This window comes from Trichosurus vulpecula, chromosome 4, assembly GCF_011100635.1.
Source record: "Trichosurus vulpecula isolate mTriVul1 chromosome 4, mTriVul1.pri, whole genome shotgun sequence".
Taxonomy (NCBI): Eukaryota; Metazoa; Chordata; class Mammalia; order Diprotodontia; family Phalangeridae; genus Trichosurus; species Trichosurus vulpecula.
Window position 1 is genome coordinate 30,950,123 of NC_050576.1, and position 20,119 is coordinate 30,970,241.

The 20,119-nt window shown below is 46.4% G+C and overlaps 1 protein-coding gene across 1 annotated transcript in view; it reads left to right on the plus strand.

Annotated features, from left to right (window-relative positions):
• The window catches only part of SPATA6 (spermatogenesis associated 6), a 127,286-nt gene extending 120,370 nt beyond the window's left edge, over positions 1-6,916 (plus strand). The window contains exon 13 of the mRNA XM_036755449.1: positions 6,742-6,916. Coding sequence (XP_036611344.1) covers positions 6,742-6,916 — 175 coding nt within the window. The remainder of the gene's footprint in view (positions 1-6,741) is intronic.
• The last annotated feature ends 13,203 nt before the right edge of the window (positions 6,917-20,119 follow it).

Here is a 20,119-nt window from a genome sequence, read left to right on the forward strand (position 1 = left end):
GAGCGTCCGGCTGACCAGACTGTTGGCAGAGCTGATGCTCACATCCAGGTAGTTTTCTGCTAGTGTCGTTTGTATCAGTCACTCCTCTTGGTGTCAGAAATGGTTTCAGGTGACAGCAGGAGCCTGGGAGCTAAGGTGAGAATCTTGTTGGTAGACTTCATCTGGAGCAAAGGGCAGAGAAGCAGTAGCTGGAGTGGCCTCTGGATAGAATTCAGACCTCTGTGACATGGTCCGAGGTGTTGACCATGGCCGTTCTGGAGCCAAGGTCTAGCTGGGACATTCTGAGGAATGCTGACAGGCTCTCACCCAGTATGCTTAGGCCAGAGACGAGAGACCCTGGGCAGCTGGAGAGGGCCAGAGCTCCAAGTTCCACTTGTGCTGTTTGCCTGCTGTGTGCCCTTGAGGAGATATCTGGGGCTTTCTTATCTGCAAAAGGGGAATCGTGTTTTCATCACTTGCCTCCCAGGTGGGTGAGGATCAGACAGTCTTCACTGAGGGCTTTTATAGCCCTAAGGAAATTTTGTACATCCCGTTTTAGCAGTCCTGTCTTCTTTTATCCGCTGTTACTATGTGAAGGGTGATGTGAACATCATTATCTCCATTTCACAGACAAGGAAACTGAGGCCCAAAGTAGTAAATCACTTTCTCCAGCGATTATGTTGTCATAATCATTTCATAAGTTAGGTAGTGGGAAAGGGAAGATGTCTGTAGTGAAAGAGGAATTGGCAAGACCTAAGAAGGAACATGGGGCCCCGAGAATGTCAGTGTTGGGAAGGACCTTATGGATGATCAAGCCCGGCATCTCTTACAGAGAGGGAAACTGAGGCCCTGAGTCAGCCGAGGGTCACACAGTGAAGAGATCAAGGACTTGAATCCGGGTCTAGGTCTCCTGATCCCCATACCCTTGGTCAGTGAATCATGTTTCGTAGCATATCATTTTACCAGTCAGCACTTATTAGGTGCTTACTATGTGCCAGTCACCATGCTAATTAAGCATTGGGAACACTAATCAAGCCCCGCCCTCCCCCCAAAAAACAGTTCCTACCCTCAAGGAGCTCACTTTCTAATGATGGAAGACCACACATAAAAGGAAGCTGAAAATCTGGGGGGAAGTGGAAGGTACCCCCCTACATGGGGCATGGTGGAAAAAGTCCTGAGTGTCAAGACAGCCTAGAGAGGAGTAAAGATGCAACTGGCAATTGGGCACCTTTCTTCAAATGGAGGTTCTGGGAGGAACTGACCAATGAAAGGAAGGGGCCGCAGGGCGGAGTGAACCACCAGGGAGAGCTGCTGCTGTGCCCTAGTGAAAGGGGAGTGGTGGAGGGCCAGGAGCAGCCCAGAGAGGAAGGAGGACGAAGACTGAGCAGAGGGCAGGATGACTTGGCTGGTCTTCATGGCTCTCGTGACTTCAGACTCCACATTCAGCCACTTGACTTCTTCAGTTCCTGACAGGACCTGAACAGGCCTTCCTGTCTCCCCTTCTCCATCTGTCCTGCAAACGACGGCTTTGGGGTTTGACTGGTGCCAGGCCCTGGCCAGAAGTGACCCACGTGACCTTTTACAAAAACAATTGTTTTAAAAAATAGACCTTTCATTACGCTTCCCCTTGTGGTTCTGTGGCAGATGATAAAACCCAAAGAGTGATGTCTTCATATAGACACTCCCTCCTACCTGGGCAGAGACTTACACATCTTATCTGTGTTACAGAAGGTTTGATTGAATCAAGGTTGCCATAACCAGATCAACAGAGCACGGTTACTGCCGGCCATCTGCTAGAGCGGCTCTTGAATCATCTGTCCTAATGACATTAGCCAGACTGGCATTCTCCCTCTCCTTTCTCCAATGTCGTAGCTAGAGGGCCGCCTTGGAGGCCGGTGAGCCCAACTGCCTCATGTGGGGAAAGGGGAAGCTGAGGCATGGAGGAGGGAGGCTGGAGCCAGCGCCAGGGCCACACAGCCTCCCTCAGAGGTGGGGAGGATTGCTTAGAGCTCCGAGGAGTTTTCCCCATAGCCACGCTCTGAGATAGGAGAACGTGGAGGCAGGAGAGGAAGGAATCATGAGCACTGAATCTGTCTGGGAAGAAGGGCTTGGGACTTAGCCAAGCATCTGGGTTCCAATCCCTGCTCGGCTATTTTATTACCTTCAAGAGGGGAGGAAGTGTGGTACATGGGAGGAGCGTCTGATGGCGAATCCCCTCCCAGCTCTCCTTGGGCCATCCTTGGCCTCCTGGGGTTACACCCCCTGGGCATGGATAGATGTAGTTAAGTCACCAAAGGAAGGACCTTCTCCCCTCAGCATTGCTTCTGTGCCTTTCAATTGTGCTGTGGTTTTCTGTATATGTGGTTTGTCTCCCTGCTAAACTGTGAGTGCTTGAGGGCAGAAACCAAGTCCCCTCTCCTATCCAGTCATTGGCCAAGTCCTGTGGATTCTTTGTCGACAATGTTTCTAGGTGGTGCAGTGGATGAAGTGGACAGAAACCAAGGGAAACACCTAAATATGAAAACCCCTTCCAGTCTGGCTTCTAGCCTTATTCCACCAAAGCCACCATGTCCGAAGTTACCAATGATCTCTAAGTCATCAAATCCAATGGTCTTTTCTCTACCCTCATCCTCCTCTGCAGCATCTCCTCCTTGGCACTCTCTTCACTCTAGGTCTTCAGGCCCTGACTCTCTTCTAGTTCTCCTCCTCCCTATCTGACTGCTCCTTCTCTGTCTCCTTTTCTGGATCCTCCTCCAGATCTCAGCCTTTAACCACAGGTGTCCCTCAGGGCTCTGTCCTCTCCTCCTTCTGTACTATTTCACTTGGTGACCCCATCAGCTCCAATGGATTTAATCACCACTTCTGTGCTGATGGTTCTCAGATCCACCTTTCCTGCCCCAGCCTCTCTGCTGACCTCTGATCTGTCTGCCTTTAAGACACCTCAAACTAATGTCCTGTAGACTTCTTAAGCTACAAACATGTCTAAAACAGAACTCGTGATCTTTCTCCCCAAATTCTTCCCCCTTTCTAACTTCCCAGCTACTGTAGAGACCAACACTACCCTCTGTCCCTCAGGCTCACAGCCCAGAAGTCACTCTGGCTCCTCTCTATCTCACATGCCCCCCACATCCACTCTTCCCAAAACCACTCGATTTTGCCTCCACAGCATCTCTCCAGTACACCCCTCTCTCCTCTGAGGCTGCCCTGGTGCAGGGCCTCCTCTCCTCACACCTGGACCTTTGCTGTAGCCTGGGGGTGGGTCTGCCTGCCTCAAGTCTCTTCCCTCTCAGTCCACCCTCCTTTCAGCCACCAAAGAGACTTCCCTGAAGCACAGGCCCAATTAGGCCACCTCCCTACTCATTCAACTCCCTAGGCTTCCTAGCACCTTTGGGACCAAATACAAAATCCTCTGCTTGTCATTCAAAGCCCTTCAGACCTCCTCCCTCCTGCCTTTGTATCTTCTCACACCTTGTTCCCAGACTCTTCAATCAGGTGACTCTGGCCTCCTGACTGTTCTTGGGAGCAGGCACTCTTAGCTCTGGACATTTTCTCTGGCAGGACCCCCTGCCCCCAACACTCTCCCTCCTCCACTCCACTTGCTGGCTTCTCTGGCTTCCCTTAACACCCAACTAAAATCCAGGTGACCAGCACTCACTACTGCTTTACTTGTCTTTCCTCAACTCTAAAACTAAGAGCTTGATCCAGATGCCCCTAGGCCCTCCACCTGCTGCAGAAGGATTGGGAATTAGGTGTCCTGAGTTTAAATCCTGCCTTTGTTATTTACCTTCCATGAGACCTGGGCTAATGACTCAACTTCCTTGTTCTCATCTTCTCCAAACCAGGTCATTGGGCTGGGTCTGGAGGTTTTACCTCTGAGGGCCCGTGAACTTTAAAATCAGATGCCATCCTGTGTTCCCTTTGTAATGATAGGTCTTGCCTGCATTTAAAAACATTTCTGAGAAGCGTCCACAGGCCTCCCCAGACTGCCCAAGGGATCCCAGGCACCCGGGAGGTACAGAATGCCACAGGCCAGAGGAGCAGATGGCCCTGTCAGGTCTAAATTTGTGCTTCTGTGACTGCTCTCAGCCCAGAAGGAACTTCCCAGGCTGTTCCTTTCTGCCCGTGTGACCTTGGGGAAGTCCGTGAACCAGCGGAAGTGCAGCTGCCTCCTTAATAAAATGAAGGTGCTCGACTGATGATCCCTGAGCTCCCTGGAATCTGATGAGCCGACTTAGTGGAAGTTTCACAAAGAGAAAGTGGAGACAACTTTGAAGTCTCATTGATTATGGCCTCCTGAGATAGAGACCTGACTGCAGCCGCTGTCAATTTTTAATTAGACCATTAAATTGCAAAGAGGTTTTACAAGACGTTAATGGCAGCTGGCAGAGACCTAAGACACACTCCTGGGGAGCCAGTCCTCATGCCAAATAGCAGATTGACCCTCTTCAGGCGAGGGCTCGGAAGCCCCAACCTCTTCTTCTTGTGCTGCCAGGGGCAACCGCCCACGGTGACTGTATGCGTCAAACCAGAGGGAATATGAGTGCAGACTAAAGTGTGTAAACCCAAAGCCTTGGGGTGCCTAATGACCAGGCTGTGCTGTTAGGAGGCCCCTCCTAGAGGCCCGACTCCTCCAAGCCTCCTTTTAATCTTGCAGGTCAATGACTTCTCATTCCACTCAGCTCAGTTTAGGCCAGTCAGCACTCTGGACAAGGGACTGCCCAGCTGTGCCTCCAGCCCAGGATTGCTCATAGAATGGAATCCTGAAGCCTCCAAAATGTGTTTCTGTGCCTTCACATCTATGTGGCCCCCTTATCTAGGAGCTCCACAGCTCCTACAATAGCTGCCTAACTAGTTACTTTACCTCAGTTCCCTCATCTGTAAAATGGCCTTAGATGGCTTTCATTACTGACCTCTTGTGAAAACCCTTGCCAGTCTGCACATGCTATTAATCTGTGAGCTGATGAGTGTCATCTGAGACATAACATTTCTCACTGTCCCATTTCATTTTTTTCTGAGATATTTAATGTTCTATTTTCCTAGTTCCATATAAAAATGATTTTTAACATTTGTTTTTTTTTTAAATTTTGAGTTCCAAATTCAGTCTCTCCCCCTTATTGAGATGGCAAGCAATTTGATATACATTATACATGTGCAGTCACACAAGACCTATTTCCATATTAATCATATTGTGAAAGAAAACACAGAACGCCCCCCAACAACAAAAACAAGAAAAACAAAAAATGTTAAAACAGAAAGTATGCTTCTATCTGTCTGCATTCAGACTCCATCAGTTCTTTCTCTGGAGATGGATAGCATTTTTCATCATAAGTCCTTCAGAGGTGTCTTGGATCATTGTATTGCTGAGAAGAGCTAAGTCATTCACAGCTGATCATCTTACAGTATTGTATTCTTCTGATTCTGCTCACTTCACTTTGCATCAGTTCATATAAATCTTCCGAGTTTGTCTGAGAGCCTCCTGCTTCTCATTCCTTATGGCACAGTAGTATTTCATCACAATCAGGACTGCAACTTGTTTAGCCATTCCCCAATTGTTGGGCATCCTCTCAATTTCTAATTCTTTGCCATCGCAAAAAAAAGAGCTTTCATAAATATTTTACACATATGCAGGTCCTTTTTTCTTTTCTTTTTTAATCTCTTTGGGATACAGACCTAGTAGTGGTATTTCTGGGTCAAACTGTATGTGCAATTTTATAGCCCTTTGGGCATAGTTCCAAATTTCTCTCCACAATGGTGGGATCAGTTCACACCTCCACCAAAAGTGCATTAGTGTCTCAATTTTCCCATATCCCCTCCAATGTTTTGACATCTTCCTTTTTTGTCATGTTAGTGTAGTAGCAATTTAGATTTGGAGATCTTCCCCCCTCCCCATTAATAGGCCATGTGACCTGCTTACATCACAGAAAGCCTAAGCCATGTGGTAGGAGGAGCTTCCTGACAGGAAAAGGAAGTTATGTCACAGGAAATGCTGAGAGAGAGAGAGAGCAGTTATGGCTGCTAATGGCTACTAATGGCCACCCTCGGGATTGTTAGAACTGAACAGGATGACTTAGCTATACTGTGAGTTTGTTTTGGGGAAGACCCCAGCAGGGGGTCGGAGAGATTTTGGGATGGTGAGGCTCCATGTTGTGATATTATGTATTGAATGTTTTGTGTTCCTTGCTGTTATGATGAAGTGGACTAAGTGGCTGTGGGAGCTGAACATTTGGTTGTGGGATGTGGTTCTCTGATGTCTGAATAAATGGTTTACTTCTTCTACCTTCTGTGTGGAGAGTCTCACATACCTTGTGATACAGAACTACATAGGTGTTTTGACAATTATCATCTACATTGTTATTATTGCCTTACTGATACAGTTAACCAATATAATAGGTAGGATGTGGTACCTCAGAGTTGTTTGAATTTGTGTTTCTCTAATCAATAGCGATTTAGAACATTTTTTCATATCACCATAGATAGCTTTGATTACTTTGTCTGAAAACTGCCTGTTCTTGTCCTTTGACAATTTATCAACTGGAGAATGGCTTGTATTCTTATGAATTTGACTCAGTTCTCTAAGTATTTGAGCAATGAGCGATGCCTTTATCAGAAAAACTTGCCATAACCATTTTCACGTTTATGATTACTGTGTATTTCCCTCTACCCTATTTTCCCCCTTATTTATCTGGTCTGTTGGCTGAATGAATGAATGTTTGCCTTTCACAATCACTGACTTTGGCCTTTGTGTTAACTTTCTTTTGGCAGTTCCGTATATAGGCCACATCCCTTGGTCCACTTGGATAATGGCGAGTACTGGTCCAACCGAGCAGCAGCATATAAAGGAAAGTCCCATCGAGGCAACTTTGAGAACAGCATGGACAAGATCTATAGGAACTTGTACAGGAAAGCCTGTGGCTCCAGCACCCAAGAAAGCTTCTAATGACACCTGCCACACACTGTGCCTGCCATGCCTTGCTTCCCAATGAAATCTGTTACTAGAACCACTCTCTGTGTCTGCTTTCTTCCGGGGGATGATGCTCTTCTTGCCCCAAGGGCACCCCCGTCAGAGCAAGCATCTGGAGGAAGAGGTTCGAGGGGAGGCCGGGGAGGAGCTGGGGGGTGGTGTGCCTCCCTCCTCTGTATAACCACCGGGGCAGAGGCCATGGCACTCTGCTAACATTCCCTGGCCTCTGCCCTTGTTACTCTCAGGAAAAGTCTTCCAGGTAAGATGTAATGTGTGTGCCCCCATTACCCTGGCTGCCAGGTTTGCTGATAGATCTGTGGGCACATCCACAGGCTGCCCCCTCTGCCAGTGCTGATGCCGCCCATCCTGGTTATCATCTGTCTTGTCAAGGATACACCCACGGGGCTGGAGACATTCTCTTCATGCGTCGGGCCCTTGGTGATTCCCTGAGCATCTGGAGAACATGGCTTCCCCCTCTTGTCCCATACAATACCTGGCATACATCACCTCCTCTGCTTTGTTGTATGGGGTCCTGGCCCCAGTGGGAGGCTTGGGGGAGTCTGACTGGAGAAACATGGACCAGCCACTCCCCTAGTCTTGGTCCTTTCGTCACTCCCACCTGTCTCTGTGCTACCTTGGGCAGCTCAAGTTTCCTCACCTGCCCAATGGAGATGGACTAGGTGACCTCTGAAGGTGCTTCCATGATCACATCTCCAGGGGCTTTGTCAGTGGCCCACTGGTCATCTTGATGAGGACACAGGCCAGTGTGTCCACCTGCGGAGGCTGCACTCACGCCCAGCGGTGGCCCATTCCTGACCTACTGGGGAGGACTCGACTAGGTCAGCTGTGGGGGGGTCAGAGCCATCCCCTTTGCACCCCCAGAACTGAGAACAGACTCTGGTCCTGGGAGGGGGAGCCCCTTCTCTAAGTGGTAGAGCCATCCCCTTTGCACCCCCAGAACTGAGAACAGACTCTGGTCCTGGGAGGGGGAGCCCCCTCTCTAAGTGGTTCAGCACAGGGGCAGCCCCCCACCCTCACTAGCCCTTCCTGCCCCCAACAGCTCATCTCCAGTGAGTCCTGAGTGGGAGGACAGATGGATGGGTTCTCTTCCTTGGGGGGCTTGCTCCTCACTGTAACCCAGGAAGGAAGCATATGCCTAACAAATCCTCACCATGTCACTCATAGGAAAATAGAATCAAAGCTGAAAAGGATTCCAGAAATCATGTGGTCCTGAAAATAGATCCTCAGCCTCCCCTCGAAGACCTGCAATGATATGAATTCTTATTATCTGCCAATGCAGCAGCAATATTTGCTTGTGGAAGCTCTAATGGTTAGGCAGTTTATGTGGACTGTAGGTGGTGCCATAGTGCATAGAGGGCTAGGCCTGGAGTCAGAAGGACCTGAGTTCAAATGTGACCACAGATGTGTAGTAGCTGTGTGACCCTGAGCAAGTCACTTAACCCTGTTTGCAGTCTTCTCATCTGCAAAATGAGCTGGAGAAGGAAATGGCAAACCACTCCAGTATCTTTGCCAAGAAAACCCCAAATGGAGTCACAAAGAGTCAGACATAACTAATTGATCCCCCTGCCAAAATTCCTTATATCTTGCTGTCTCTTAGCATCTGTTTATTTACATTGCTTCTATCCATCAACTACCTGAAGAAGCAGTCATGTCCTCTTAAATCTCCTTTTCTCCAGGCTAGACATCACCATTTCCTTTAACAAATTCTCATACAGCATTCTTGAGTCTCCCTCCATTCTGACTGTCCTCCTGTAGATGCTATCCTTTTGTCAGTTTCCTTCCTAAGATATGGTACCCAGAACAGCACATAGCACTCTAGATGTATAATCCAGGCAGAGTACAGCAACACTCTCACCTCCATCCATCTGGAAACTGGGCAGAAGCCTGGAATCATATAACCATTGGAGGTGCCTCATCACCCTGCTGACTGGCTCTTTGAGGTGGCAATCCACTTGGCTGTGAGACCTTTTTCACAACCACTGCTGTTTAGCCATGTTTCCCTCATATGGTTGATTTCTTGGTCCCTAGTTTAGATCTTTACATTTATTCCTACTCAATTTCACTTTATTAAGCTCTAACATGTCAGGGTCTTTTTGGATTTGGTGCATCATCACATTTGCTATCCATGCCAGTTAAGCATGCCATCTCTGCCACTCTGATGAAAATATTGAATAGCACAGAGAAAATTACAGATGTGTAGGACAGTCTATGGGTGACATACCGCTAAGCCAACATGGAGCCATTCCTGACCCTTGGGCCCATTTACAAATCCACTTATCATCAACTGTCACATTTCTCTCCATCTTGTCTACAAGGATACAAGCATCTTGGCTGGAATCCAAGTACTTCCTATGTCATTGGAACTGCATTAGTCTAGTAATCTGGGAACATGGTCCCAGTTTGATGCATTTTGTTTTGATGTGTGATTCACATGGCCATGAACAGCCCCCTTGCCATAGCGCCTTCCCTTAAACTGCCTAATATAGCAGTAGTGACTCACAGCTCATGTACTTTCTGTTCTCAGAGCTGGCCAATTCTTAGCAGAAAAGAGGGAAGTGCGTTTTAACCTCAGTCCTCTGTAAACAACGTTGGCCATTGTATTTCATCCAGTCTCTTTGGTCTTTTAGGGCAGTCATCATCGATGTTATTGCCATCATTTTGTTTGCTGTTTTGGGGGTTCTGCTTTATTTTGCCTAAGTTCTTATGAGTCTTCAAAGCTGAGTGTCTCTCAGTTCTTCATACTTGTCATTCCTTCTGTGGTAAAGTACCGTTCCACCGTATTCACAAATCATGATCTGTTGGGCTATTCTTCAGTCGCTGGGCCCATAATCTGCTTCCAGCTTTTTGCTGCTACAAGTAACTATCATGAATCACTTGGTAGATAGGAGACCTTTCTGGTTTTTACTTCCTTGCGTTATAAACCCAATTTATAAGATCAAAAGATATGAACAGCTCGGTAACCTTTCTCATGTAATTCCTAGTTGTTTTCCGGAATGGTTAGACCAATTCATAGCTCCATCAACAGTGTTACCATGTCCCTTCAATATAGACTGTTTCCATCTTTTACCATTTTGCCTATTTAAGAGGTATGAAATTGTTTTAATTGCATTTCTCATAATAATTGAGCATTTTTTCTTAATAAAGTTTGTTTTCCTTCTTTTGAAAACTTTAGAGCCTTTGACCACTTATATGTTGGGGGATGAATTTTTAGTCTTACACATTTGTATTCATTCAGTATAGATTTTGGATATCAGACATGCATTTCTGCAAAGCTCCCCCCCATTCCGTAGCTTTTCTTCTTATTCTAGGAGCATTGATGTTGTTTGTTTTTAATTTTACATAATCAGGATAACTTTATACTCTCCTCTACATCTTATTATAACTTTTTCCCATCCATAGTTTTATATATGTGTGTGTGTGTTGTATACATATGTACCTACATAAGACCTTGCATTATTATCTTTTGTAGTGTCATTATTACCTTTATATTTAGATTGTTCATTCATTTGAAATTTCTCTTGATGGGTGAGGAAGGCTGAGAGGGGCAGAGTGGTGTAATAATTGGAGAGCTAGCCGTGGAGCCGGGAGCACCTGGCTTCAGGCCCTGCGTCTGACCCTTGCTGGTGATGAGGTCGTTGTTAGGTCGCCTGAACTCTCTGTGTCCCTAGACAACTCTTGAAGACTCGAGTCCCAGAAGAGTTGCGACCAGCGTCAGTGGAGGGAGTTTATACGCTGGGAATTTGCCAAATTGATGAAATGACGGGTTGGGACCCAAGACATAACTAAGATGTCAGTCTTTAAACTGTTTTCTGCCAAACTGCTCACCAGGTTTCCTAGCAGTTCTCTTCAAATAGAGATCCTCCCCCAGTAATTGGGATCAGGACTAGGCTGCTGTGCAACCTGGCCAGCCCTCGATGGGGACATTCTAGTTTTTGGATGACTTTCCTTTTCCAGATGTTTAATAAAAACCCTTTTGATACATTTTAGAATTTTGCCAGAAATCAAAGCCGCTTCCTGTGGTTTGCAGATTCTGCCTTTTCCTCCCCGTCTCCAGAATCAGAGCATTTGCTCTCCAGACCGGCTCGTTGCTCTCATTCTCCACAATCTCTCAGAGGTCACTGCCCTGCCGCCTCTCACATCCAACAGGAGCCCAGGGCACTGCTCTTCACAGTCTGGTACCTGGAACTTGCCAGGGCTGCCTCTCTCCCAGCTATTGTGGCAAGCCAGTGTTCTTCTCCCTTGCCTAGTCTGACAGCCGCCCTCCTTGGGAGAGAAAAGAGGGGCCAAGCAACGACTGACGAAGTTGGCCTTCTCACCATCACCATTTATCACACCATTTACACTGAGCAGTGTGTGTGGCCCTGGCCCTGCCTTGACTCTCCTGCTGCTGAAGCCTTGAAATACCCTGAGCTAATACGTCTGCATGGAGACCACTTGGTCCCCGAACTATCTGGCAGGAATCTGAGTGCAGCCTGTCATGGCACTCTGAGGACAAAGAGGAAGAGAGGCATGGTGAGGAACATGAATAAAACATCTTCATTTGGACTTGTCAACATGAAAAGATGTCAAACTTCTATAACATATTTTAATATGGTAATTTTGTGTAATCATTTTTCAGTGTGGACCTATTAATTTGTTTCTTTTCAGTGATCTCATTTTGGGGGAGGGTCCTCCTTTGATATCAGCCCTATATCACAATCAAAAAGAGGGAGTGTGGCATAATTAGTAGATCTGACCATGGAGTCAGGAAGATCACTTGGATTTGGATCCTGCCTTTGAAGCACGCGGACCATACAGCCCTGAGCAGATCACAGAATCCTTGAGGCCCAGACACACATGGAAAGGTCCCCAAGCCAATGAAATCCTCCTCATGTTAGAGTATCTGCTCACCCTGGGCTCTTCATGTGGTTAAATTCCCACTTTAAAGACCGTGAGTTTGCTGAAGACCCTTACCTCTGTTCAAGTGGGGAGCTCTATTCTGGATGAATCTGAGGATGGGATTAGTGCTCAAGATCCCCAAATAGAAAAGATGCTTTTTTCCACATACAAAAATAAAAGTACAATGTTTCAATGTTAAACTGTCTGAATGGCAGAACTTAGTATCCTAAGATTATAAACTAGCAGAGACCTTAGGGACCATGACTCAGACAGTCACAAAATCTCAGCCTTTGAAAGGATTTCAGAGAGCCTAACCCATACCTGTACGAAAATCTTCTCAACATCTGTTTAACTAGTCAGCCTGAAGATCAGGAAAAACAGAGGGGCTGGGGATAATCTTCCAAAGCTGATGTCACCGCTGGAGAGAAAAGAGAAAACAGGATGGGGGGGACTTTGGGGGCATCCATAGTTAGGGGGAGTGTTGTAGGTGATGATCCACCAAGTGAGAACCAGAAATAGCAGTTGGACAGGTAGGAGAGCCAGGAGAAGCAGCACCATGAAGACGTTGTGTTTGTCTTTTGTTTTCAAAGAGGACCGTGACATCAGGGAAATGATGACATGACTGGCAGTTGACTTTGATTTGAGTGAGGGAGGGCCATGAAAACATAGACAGGAGACAATTCCTTCTATCCAATGCAAATGCAGCCTTGGTTCTCTTTAGCCATGCACGAAGCAGGGGTGTGTGTGTGTGTGTGTGTGTGTGTGTGTGTGTGTGTGTGTGTGCTTGCACGCCACCAAAATCAGCAAATCCCCCCTCCTCTTCCACTCCAGGAATAATGGATGAGATTAGCTGAGGTTTTGTTTAGAGGGAGAATGAGGGTCTTCATGGGACTCCTTTTAGTTTTCTGTTTTTGTTGTGTTTTAATGAAGACTGGCATCAGGGAGGTTTAATCCAGATTCTATTTTTTCCTTTTTGGCTGGGGTATGTGTGTAGCATCCTTCTCCGGTGCCCAGGAGATCTCAGTGCTCTTAATTCTGAATCTCATAAATTTAGGCTGCCTCCATTCTGAGTGCTGTCACTGGTGGAAGGGAATGTTTTGGGGTCCATGTTCCTTCTACCACTAGTCAGAATCCTAGTGGTTTTGCTCATAGAACAGGGAATATCTGGGAGGATATTTTTAAGAAAAGGAAAGCTAGATGCTGGAAGGTGCCTCAGAGGGATTTTATCCAAGCCATACCTGAATCATATTCCCCTCTAAATGCATTACCAACAAGTGGTCACTTAGCCACTGCTTGAATACCTCCATTGCAATACAAGGCACTCCTAAGGAAGCTTGCCCAACTTTGCTGATGTCCGCAGAGGCATGGGGGGGGGGGGGTGGTACAGCTTTTTAAATAGAGAATGCCCCTGTCCTGGAGTGTGTGTGTGTGTGTGTGTGTGTGTGTGTGTGTGTGTGTGCGTGCATGGGCACGGGTGCATGAGCCCTGAGGAGGCAGCTTTCTAAGTGCCCAGTGGGGAGCATGGTGACAGCAGGCCCCCCTTCCCCTCCGGGTGTTCCCCAAGCTCTGCCTCCCCAGCTCTTCGCCCACATTTCAGCCATACTGTCTCAAGCTTCATTTGTCTCCCACTCCATCCTTCAGATAACGCTGCCACTCAGCACCCATCTGGGACCCATATTGTTCCTTCCCATTGAAGGATGGGAACCATCTTTTCATGACAAGCAGAGCTCGTGCTCCAAAGCCACGCACACATTCCCGTTTTTATTATGAAACACCTCCCTCTTCTCAGGAAACACATATGTGTCTTGTCTATTTCAAGATGTTCCGTCCTCGCTGTGTGGGCCGGGCTGCATTTGGAAATAGCTTGAGTCCCCAGGCTGGGCACCTGCTCCCCTAACATCTGGGGAGGGGGCGACGAAGAGGGCATGGCACCCCAGCCCACGGAGCCCTGGGCAGGGATTAAAAGCCGGAGAGGGAAGGGGGAATAAGCATCCATTAAGTGCCTACCCTGAGAAATAGGTGCTATTATCCCCATTTTATAGACTAAGAAACTGAGGCAGACAAAGACTAAGACTTACCCAGGGTCACAGAGCTAATAAAGTAAGGCCAAATTTGAACTCGGGTCTTCCTGATTCCAGCATCCACTGTGGCATCTACTGTACCCCCATTATTACAAAGTGACAGAAACTGAAGCCCAGAGAGGGAAGAGGGACTTCCTGAAAGTCACACAACAAATCAGTGGCCAAGCCAGGACTTGAACCCAGGTCTGCTGACTTCAAATCCAGTCTCCTGTCCCCTCTCTGTCTCTCTCTTCCTCTCTCTCCTCTCTCACTGTCTGCCTCTGTCTATCTCTGTGTATCTGTCTCTCTCCCTCCCTCTTTCCCTGCCCCCCTCAGGTAATTCTGGGAAGGGAGGGAGGAAGCTGGTTTTCTCTTCTGTTCTCTGTCCTTCACTCAGAGGTTGCTGAAGTTATTAGAACTGGCTGGGAAAGAACAGGGCGGGGGGAGGGCAATATTAGTCAAGGCTATTTGCTTTGGAAGAAGATGCAACAAGCCTTCTTCCATTGCCTGAATCTGCCTAGTTATTGCTCAGACATTCCTAGGGTTAATGGGTCAGATTTATATGGTTTAGTCTTTCCCTGCTGTATTACAGTTTGTTTAGCCTTTCACTAATACCTGTGAACTTTGTATTTGGTTGATGTATATGGGACCTGCCTGCCTTTGACTTCCTTGTCATATATGCTTAGTAGTAGGATCTCTGGGTGAAAGAATAGGGACATTTTAGTTATGACCTTAGCATAATTCCAAAGTGATTGGAACAGTTCACAACTCCACCAACCATGTATGAGTATGCTTGACTTTCCACAGCCTCTCCCAGATTAAGAATCTTTTGTTGGGGGAGCTAGGTGGTGCAGTGAGTAGAGCACTGGTCCTGGAGTCAGGAGGACCTGAGTTCAAATCTGGCCTCAGACACATATACTAGCTGTGTGACCTTGGGCAAGTCACTTAACCCCAATTGCCCTACCCCCCCCCAAAAATAAAGAATCTTTGCTAAGCCAATATGTATAAGATAAAACCTCAGAGACATAGCTTCCATTAAGCACTTACTATGTGCCAATTGCTGGCTAGACCAGTAGAGATGAGTGCTTAATGGAAATGGGTTCCAGCCCTCAAGAAGCTTACATTCCGATGGAGTAAGGCAACATAAAGAGGAAATGCAATACAGGGGTGGTCCAAGAGATAACTGTGTAGTACTATGGCATAGAGTGAGCCAGATGACAGCGTGAAAACCTGAGCCTCAGAAAGGTAAGACAAAAGCTATTATCAGAGTTGGGACCTGGGGACAAAATCTAAGTTACCAGTGGGAAGGAGGCATGGGATGGAGCAGGCTGGGAAGAGTTGTTTTAATTTGCATTTCTCTTATAATTATCTTATAATTAGTGAGTTAGAGCATTTTTATATGGTTGTTAATTCGCAAGTCTTCAATTAAGATATATTTGTTCATCCCCTTTGACAGTCACTTACCCATTGGAGAAGGGTTTTTGGTGCTTTATATTTGTGTTAGCTCCCTATTTATCTTGGATATGAGATCCTAATCAGAGATATTTTATGCAAACTTTTTTTCCCATTTGAATGCTTGCTTCCCTTCTTTTCCTAAGGTGTGTTTATTTTTTCGTGCAAACACTTTTTCTATTTCATTTAATTGAAATAATCTATTTTATCTTTTATGGTTTCCTCTATAGCTTATTTGGTTAAGTCTCCTGTAACTGTCTTTATAACATGATACCTGATTTTGTGCCCTTCTAATTTTTTATGGGAAGCATTTCCATCTTGACCTCATTGTAGCATATGGTGTAAGAGACAGCTCTAAATCTAATTTCTGCCAAACACCTTTCCAATTTTCTCAAAGTTATTTCCAGGGATGTGCCAGAAATGTTTTAACAACCATCCATCCAAAAACAGGTAATACACTTTTAAGTTTAATCTTTATTATTAATTCCCCTGTTCAATCAACTCCTTGAGGGTACCTTTCTTTGTATTCCCCATGTTTAGCACAATGCCTGACACATAGTAGGCATTTAATAAATGCTTAGTGACTGGCTGATTGACTTTGTTATCCCAAGGCTTAGCACAGTGCTTGGCACACAGTTGACACTTGATGAGTGCTTATTAATGTGACTTATAAAGTATTTTAAAGTTTGAAAAGTCTATCACATATACTGTATTTTATATATAATATTATCATTAATAATATATAATTTTATATAATATTAATGATTAATAATATAATATATCATATATACACATATATATACACACACACATATATATACATACATATATATATATATATGAGTAAATTAAGGGTAAAAATGGTTAAGAGACTTGTCTGGGGTCATGGACCTCAGAATTAGTGTCTGTGTTGGAATAGAATTAACAGTCTTGTTATTGTGGGGTACGCTTTTTAATTATTTACACCAGGGTAGGAACCCCGCTTTACAGATTAGGATGAATAACAGTGATGTTTTCACAGCCCTTTATCATGCCTCACACATCCCTTTGCAGATTCAATCTCTCTTGAGCCACACAACCACCCTGTGAGGTGGGTCTTACGAGTGTTACTAGCCCCATTTAATAGATGGGGTACTGAGGCTCAGACAGGTGAAGTGACTTGGGGATAGAATGAAAATTGTGTTGGATTTGGAGTCAGAAGTTCTGGGTTCAAATCAAGCAAATCACTTAATCTCTCTCAGTTTCCTCATATGTAAAATGAGGGGATTGAACTCGGTGGCCTCTAAGCCCCTTCTAGACCTAGATTGGTGATCTTATGATGCCCAAGGTAAGTCATAAACTAGTAAGTGTTAGAGTTAAGATTTGAACTCAGGTCTTCTGACACTGACTCTACACTCCATTCGCTGCACTACCTCCTTGCCTTGAGGACAGGTAGTTTCCTTTATTTTTTTTGTCTTTGTGTGACCAGTGCTATGCCTCGCAGGAGACCTGGATTCTCCTCCGGTCCTGGGGCTCTCACTTACCTTGGGTAATTCTATGACCTTGGGTAATTCTATTCTCTCAGGGCCTCAGTTTCCCTATCTGTAGGATGAAGGCTTTGGGTTAGATGATGTCTAAACTTCCCCTGATCCTAAAGATAGGAAGAAATCTACACAAGAAACTTTAACTAGCCTCTGGCTAAGGTCAACCCTTTGACCAAGTCAGCTGGGCACGCAGCCTGCACTCTTAGGTATCTGACAACGCCTCATTTCCAACGCCAGAGGCTAGCCTGGTCTAATACTTAATAAGCATTTCCCTTAGGAAACCTTCACTCTATTTATGGAATCAATACCCTGCTAACCCTTCATGTACTCTGTAGAGGATTACTGCATGCTTGCAGTTCCTCATATACAACATTCCATTTCCTGCCTCCATCTTTGCGCTGGCTCTCCCCCTACCTGGAGGCTCATCCCCCTCACTGAGGCCTCTTAGGATCTCAGATGCTTCAGCCTTTCCTGACCCCCCCCCCCCAACTGTTAAACACTCCTACTTGTTTCACTGTTCATGTACTGAAGACCCCTAGTATAATGTAAGCTCCTAATTAGACTGCATTCAATGTAATCTCAGAAATCAATTGATCAATAAACATTTATTAAGCACCAGATGTTTACTGCACGTCAAGCGGTACCCTAAGTGCTGGCCATACAAAAACAAAAGCTACACAGACCCTGTCGTCAAGGAGCTTCCATTCTTAAGGGAGAGACAAGATATAAAGTACATACAAGATAAATACAGAGTTAATATGATGAAGCCTGGGAGGAGACAGTCACAGCACCTGGGAGACTGGCAAAGGCCTCTTGGGGGATGTGGGTTTTGAAGGGAGCCAGAAATGATAATCCACAAAGAATGTGTTCCTCTGATCTCAGTAAATGTAGCAATGCTTTGGAGGCTCACTTATCCTTAGCTGATACTTTCAGTAACAATACCTAGGCACTGTTATTGATATGGGTCAAGGAGTAGAATTGGAGCTGAGATGTGGCTTCAAATCTCTGCTCTGCAGCTCACTGTGAGAACCTGCCTGCACAAACCGCGTCACACAGTCGGACCCGTTTCCCCCTTTGTTAAATGAGGGGGTTGGATTAGATTCTCTCTAACGTTCCTCCCAGTTTGGATGTTTAAGACTCTGAGTTTTCTCTCCTTCCTTCCTTTTCCTGAGTGGTCCTGCCTCGTGCCAGAGTTCAGCTGAAGTGAATGGTTGAGGAGGAATAGGCTGAGAAGGAGAAGCCATAGACCACCGGCCTTGGTCTCGGCAGGCCCCTGGCTTCTATGTACCCCCTACCCCAACTTTAAATCAGCCTTGACTCACCCACTGAATTCTTGCCTAGGCTTTCAACTCAGTCACATCTCTGCCCTCATACATACTTCCCCACCTTTCAGAGTATGAGCTTCCCAAAGGGAGGGGCTTCTTTTGAGCTAGTGGGGTAGGGGAGTGCCTCAGGGGATGTTGGGAAAGCCCCTCCCCCCTCACAGACATCTCTCTGCTTGAGACTGCCCTTGGTTGTTTGTCCTGAACCCTTTATAGCAAATCCCTCAAGGCCTTTTCTGTCTTCAGGAGGCCCAAGGACTTAACTTAAAGGAATTTTTTTTCTATCAGTTGGCCAACTATAGAATGGTCTGCCTCAACTGTCACTGGATGTTTTAAGGAAGCTGCTAAATGACTCTTTGTCCTGAAAGTGATAGAGATTCCTGCTTCAAGAGGAAGGACTAGCTGCTCTCTTGGGATACATCCATCTCTGAGAGTCTAGGATTCTGTCATTCAATGATCCTAAGAAAATGCCAGTGGGGATAGGTGGAGTACTTCTACCAGTTAATTAGAAGGGATCTGTGAACAAGCCATTCCAGGATAAGAGGCATTGTGGCGTCGTAGGAATGGGAAAAACCATGTATGAAGCTCCTACTATGTGCAGAGCCCTAAGCTCCCACTAGGTAGACAAAGATGACAATTGCAAATCCAGTCCCAGACACTTACTAGCTGAGTGACCCTGGGCAAGTCACTTAACCCCGATTGCCTCCAAAAAGACAAATTATACAGTCCCTGGCCTCATAGGGTTTATATTCTTATAGGGACATGAGAAGGTATGATGCAAACCCGAGGGTGAATAGGGAAAAGGTCCAGGTGAAGAACATTGAGGCATTTGAAGAAGGGGGTTAACTTTTACCAGAGGCAGCGGGTGAAACTACCTGGAGGTAGTGGCCCCTGGCTGGACCTTGAAGGATGGAATGAACTTCAACCAATACAGATGGGCAGGGGAGAGAGGAGGATGGGGGACACTGGGAATGAAGGCCCAGGGAAGGGATGGGATGAGAATGAGGGACCAAGAGTCTTCCAGATGAGAATGGAAGAATATAGAGGGTATGGCGGGGTGCAGAAGGGAGAGGTAAGGTTGCTTACCTTAGGCTAGGATAGGGAGTTTGTACGTTAACCCTTAAGAGCAGGGAGCCACTGAAGGTTTGGGAATCCAAGAGCAGCGTGATCGCAGCAGGGCTTTAGCAAGGGGAAGTTGGGGTCCCAGGAAGGGATGGAGGCAGGGATTTTGAAAGGGAAATGAGCAGGGAGTGAGACAACATCAAACCTCACTGAGCTGACAAGTGTCTTCCCAACTCCTTCTGTCTCCTCCTGGGCACTTGGGAGATGATGGAGAAGCACCTGCTGGAAGGAGGAGAGAAGCAGGCATCTTCCCTAACCCAGGCCCAAGACACTGTCTCAGGTCAGAATGAGGGGCACTTTGGAAAAGTGGAAATCCCACCAGACAAAGGCATCTAGTCAGACTTTCCCACTGATTCACTCTGTCACCCTCAGGAAGTCCCTGTTCCCCTCTGAGATTCAGCTTCTTCGTCTGATAAAGGAGGATGGGAACTCTGTTACTCCCTGCCTCACAAGGCCATTGTGAGGAAGGTGCTTTGTAGACCTTAGGGTGCTGTAGAGATGAGGGAACCGAGTCTCAGAGAGGTGATTTTGCCCTAGGTCATACTGCCAATGGCTACCAGAGCCAGGAGGACTCCAAGTCTACTGTTGCATCCACTGAGCTGTTCGAGCAGCTACCAAGCAGCAGCGATAAGGGCAGGTAGGTGGGAGACTGGCTGTTGAGTACCCACTGACCTTCTGCATTCTATGAGGGCCGCGGCTCACACTCAGGGCTTCCCTCATGAAATCCGATGCTGGCCTTTTAGACTGTTTGATGTGACTTGGTTTATCCCTCCCAGATTGATGTGGGGTCACACCAGCCAC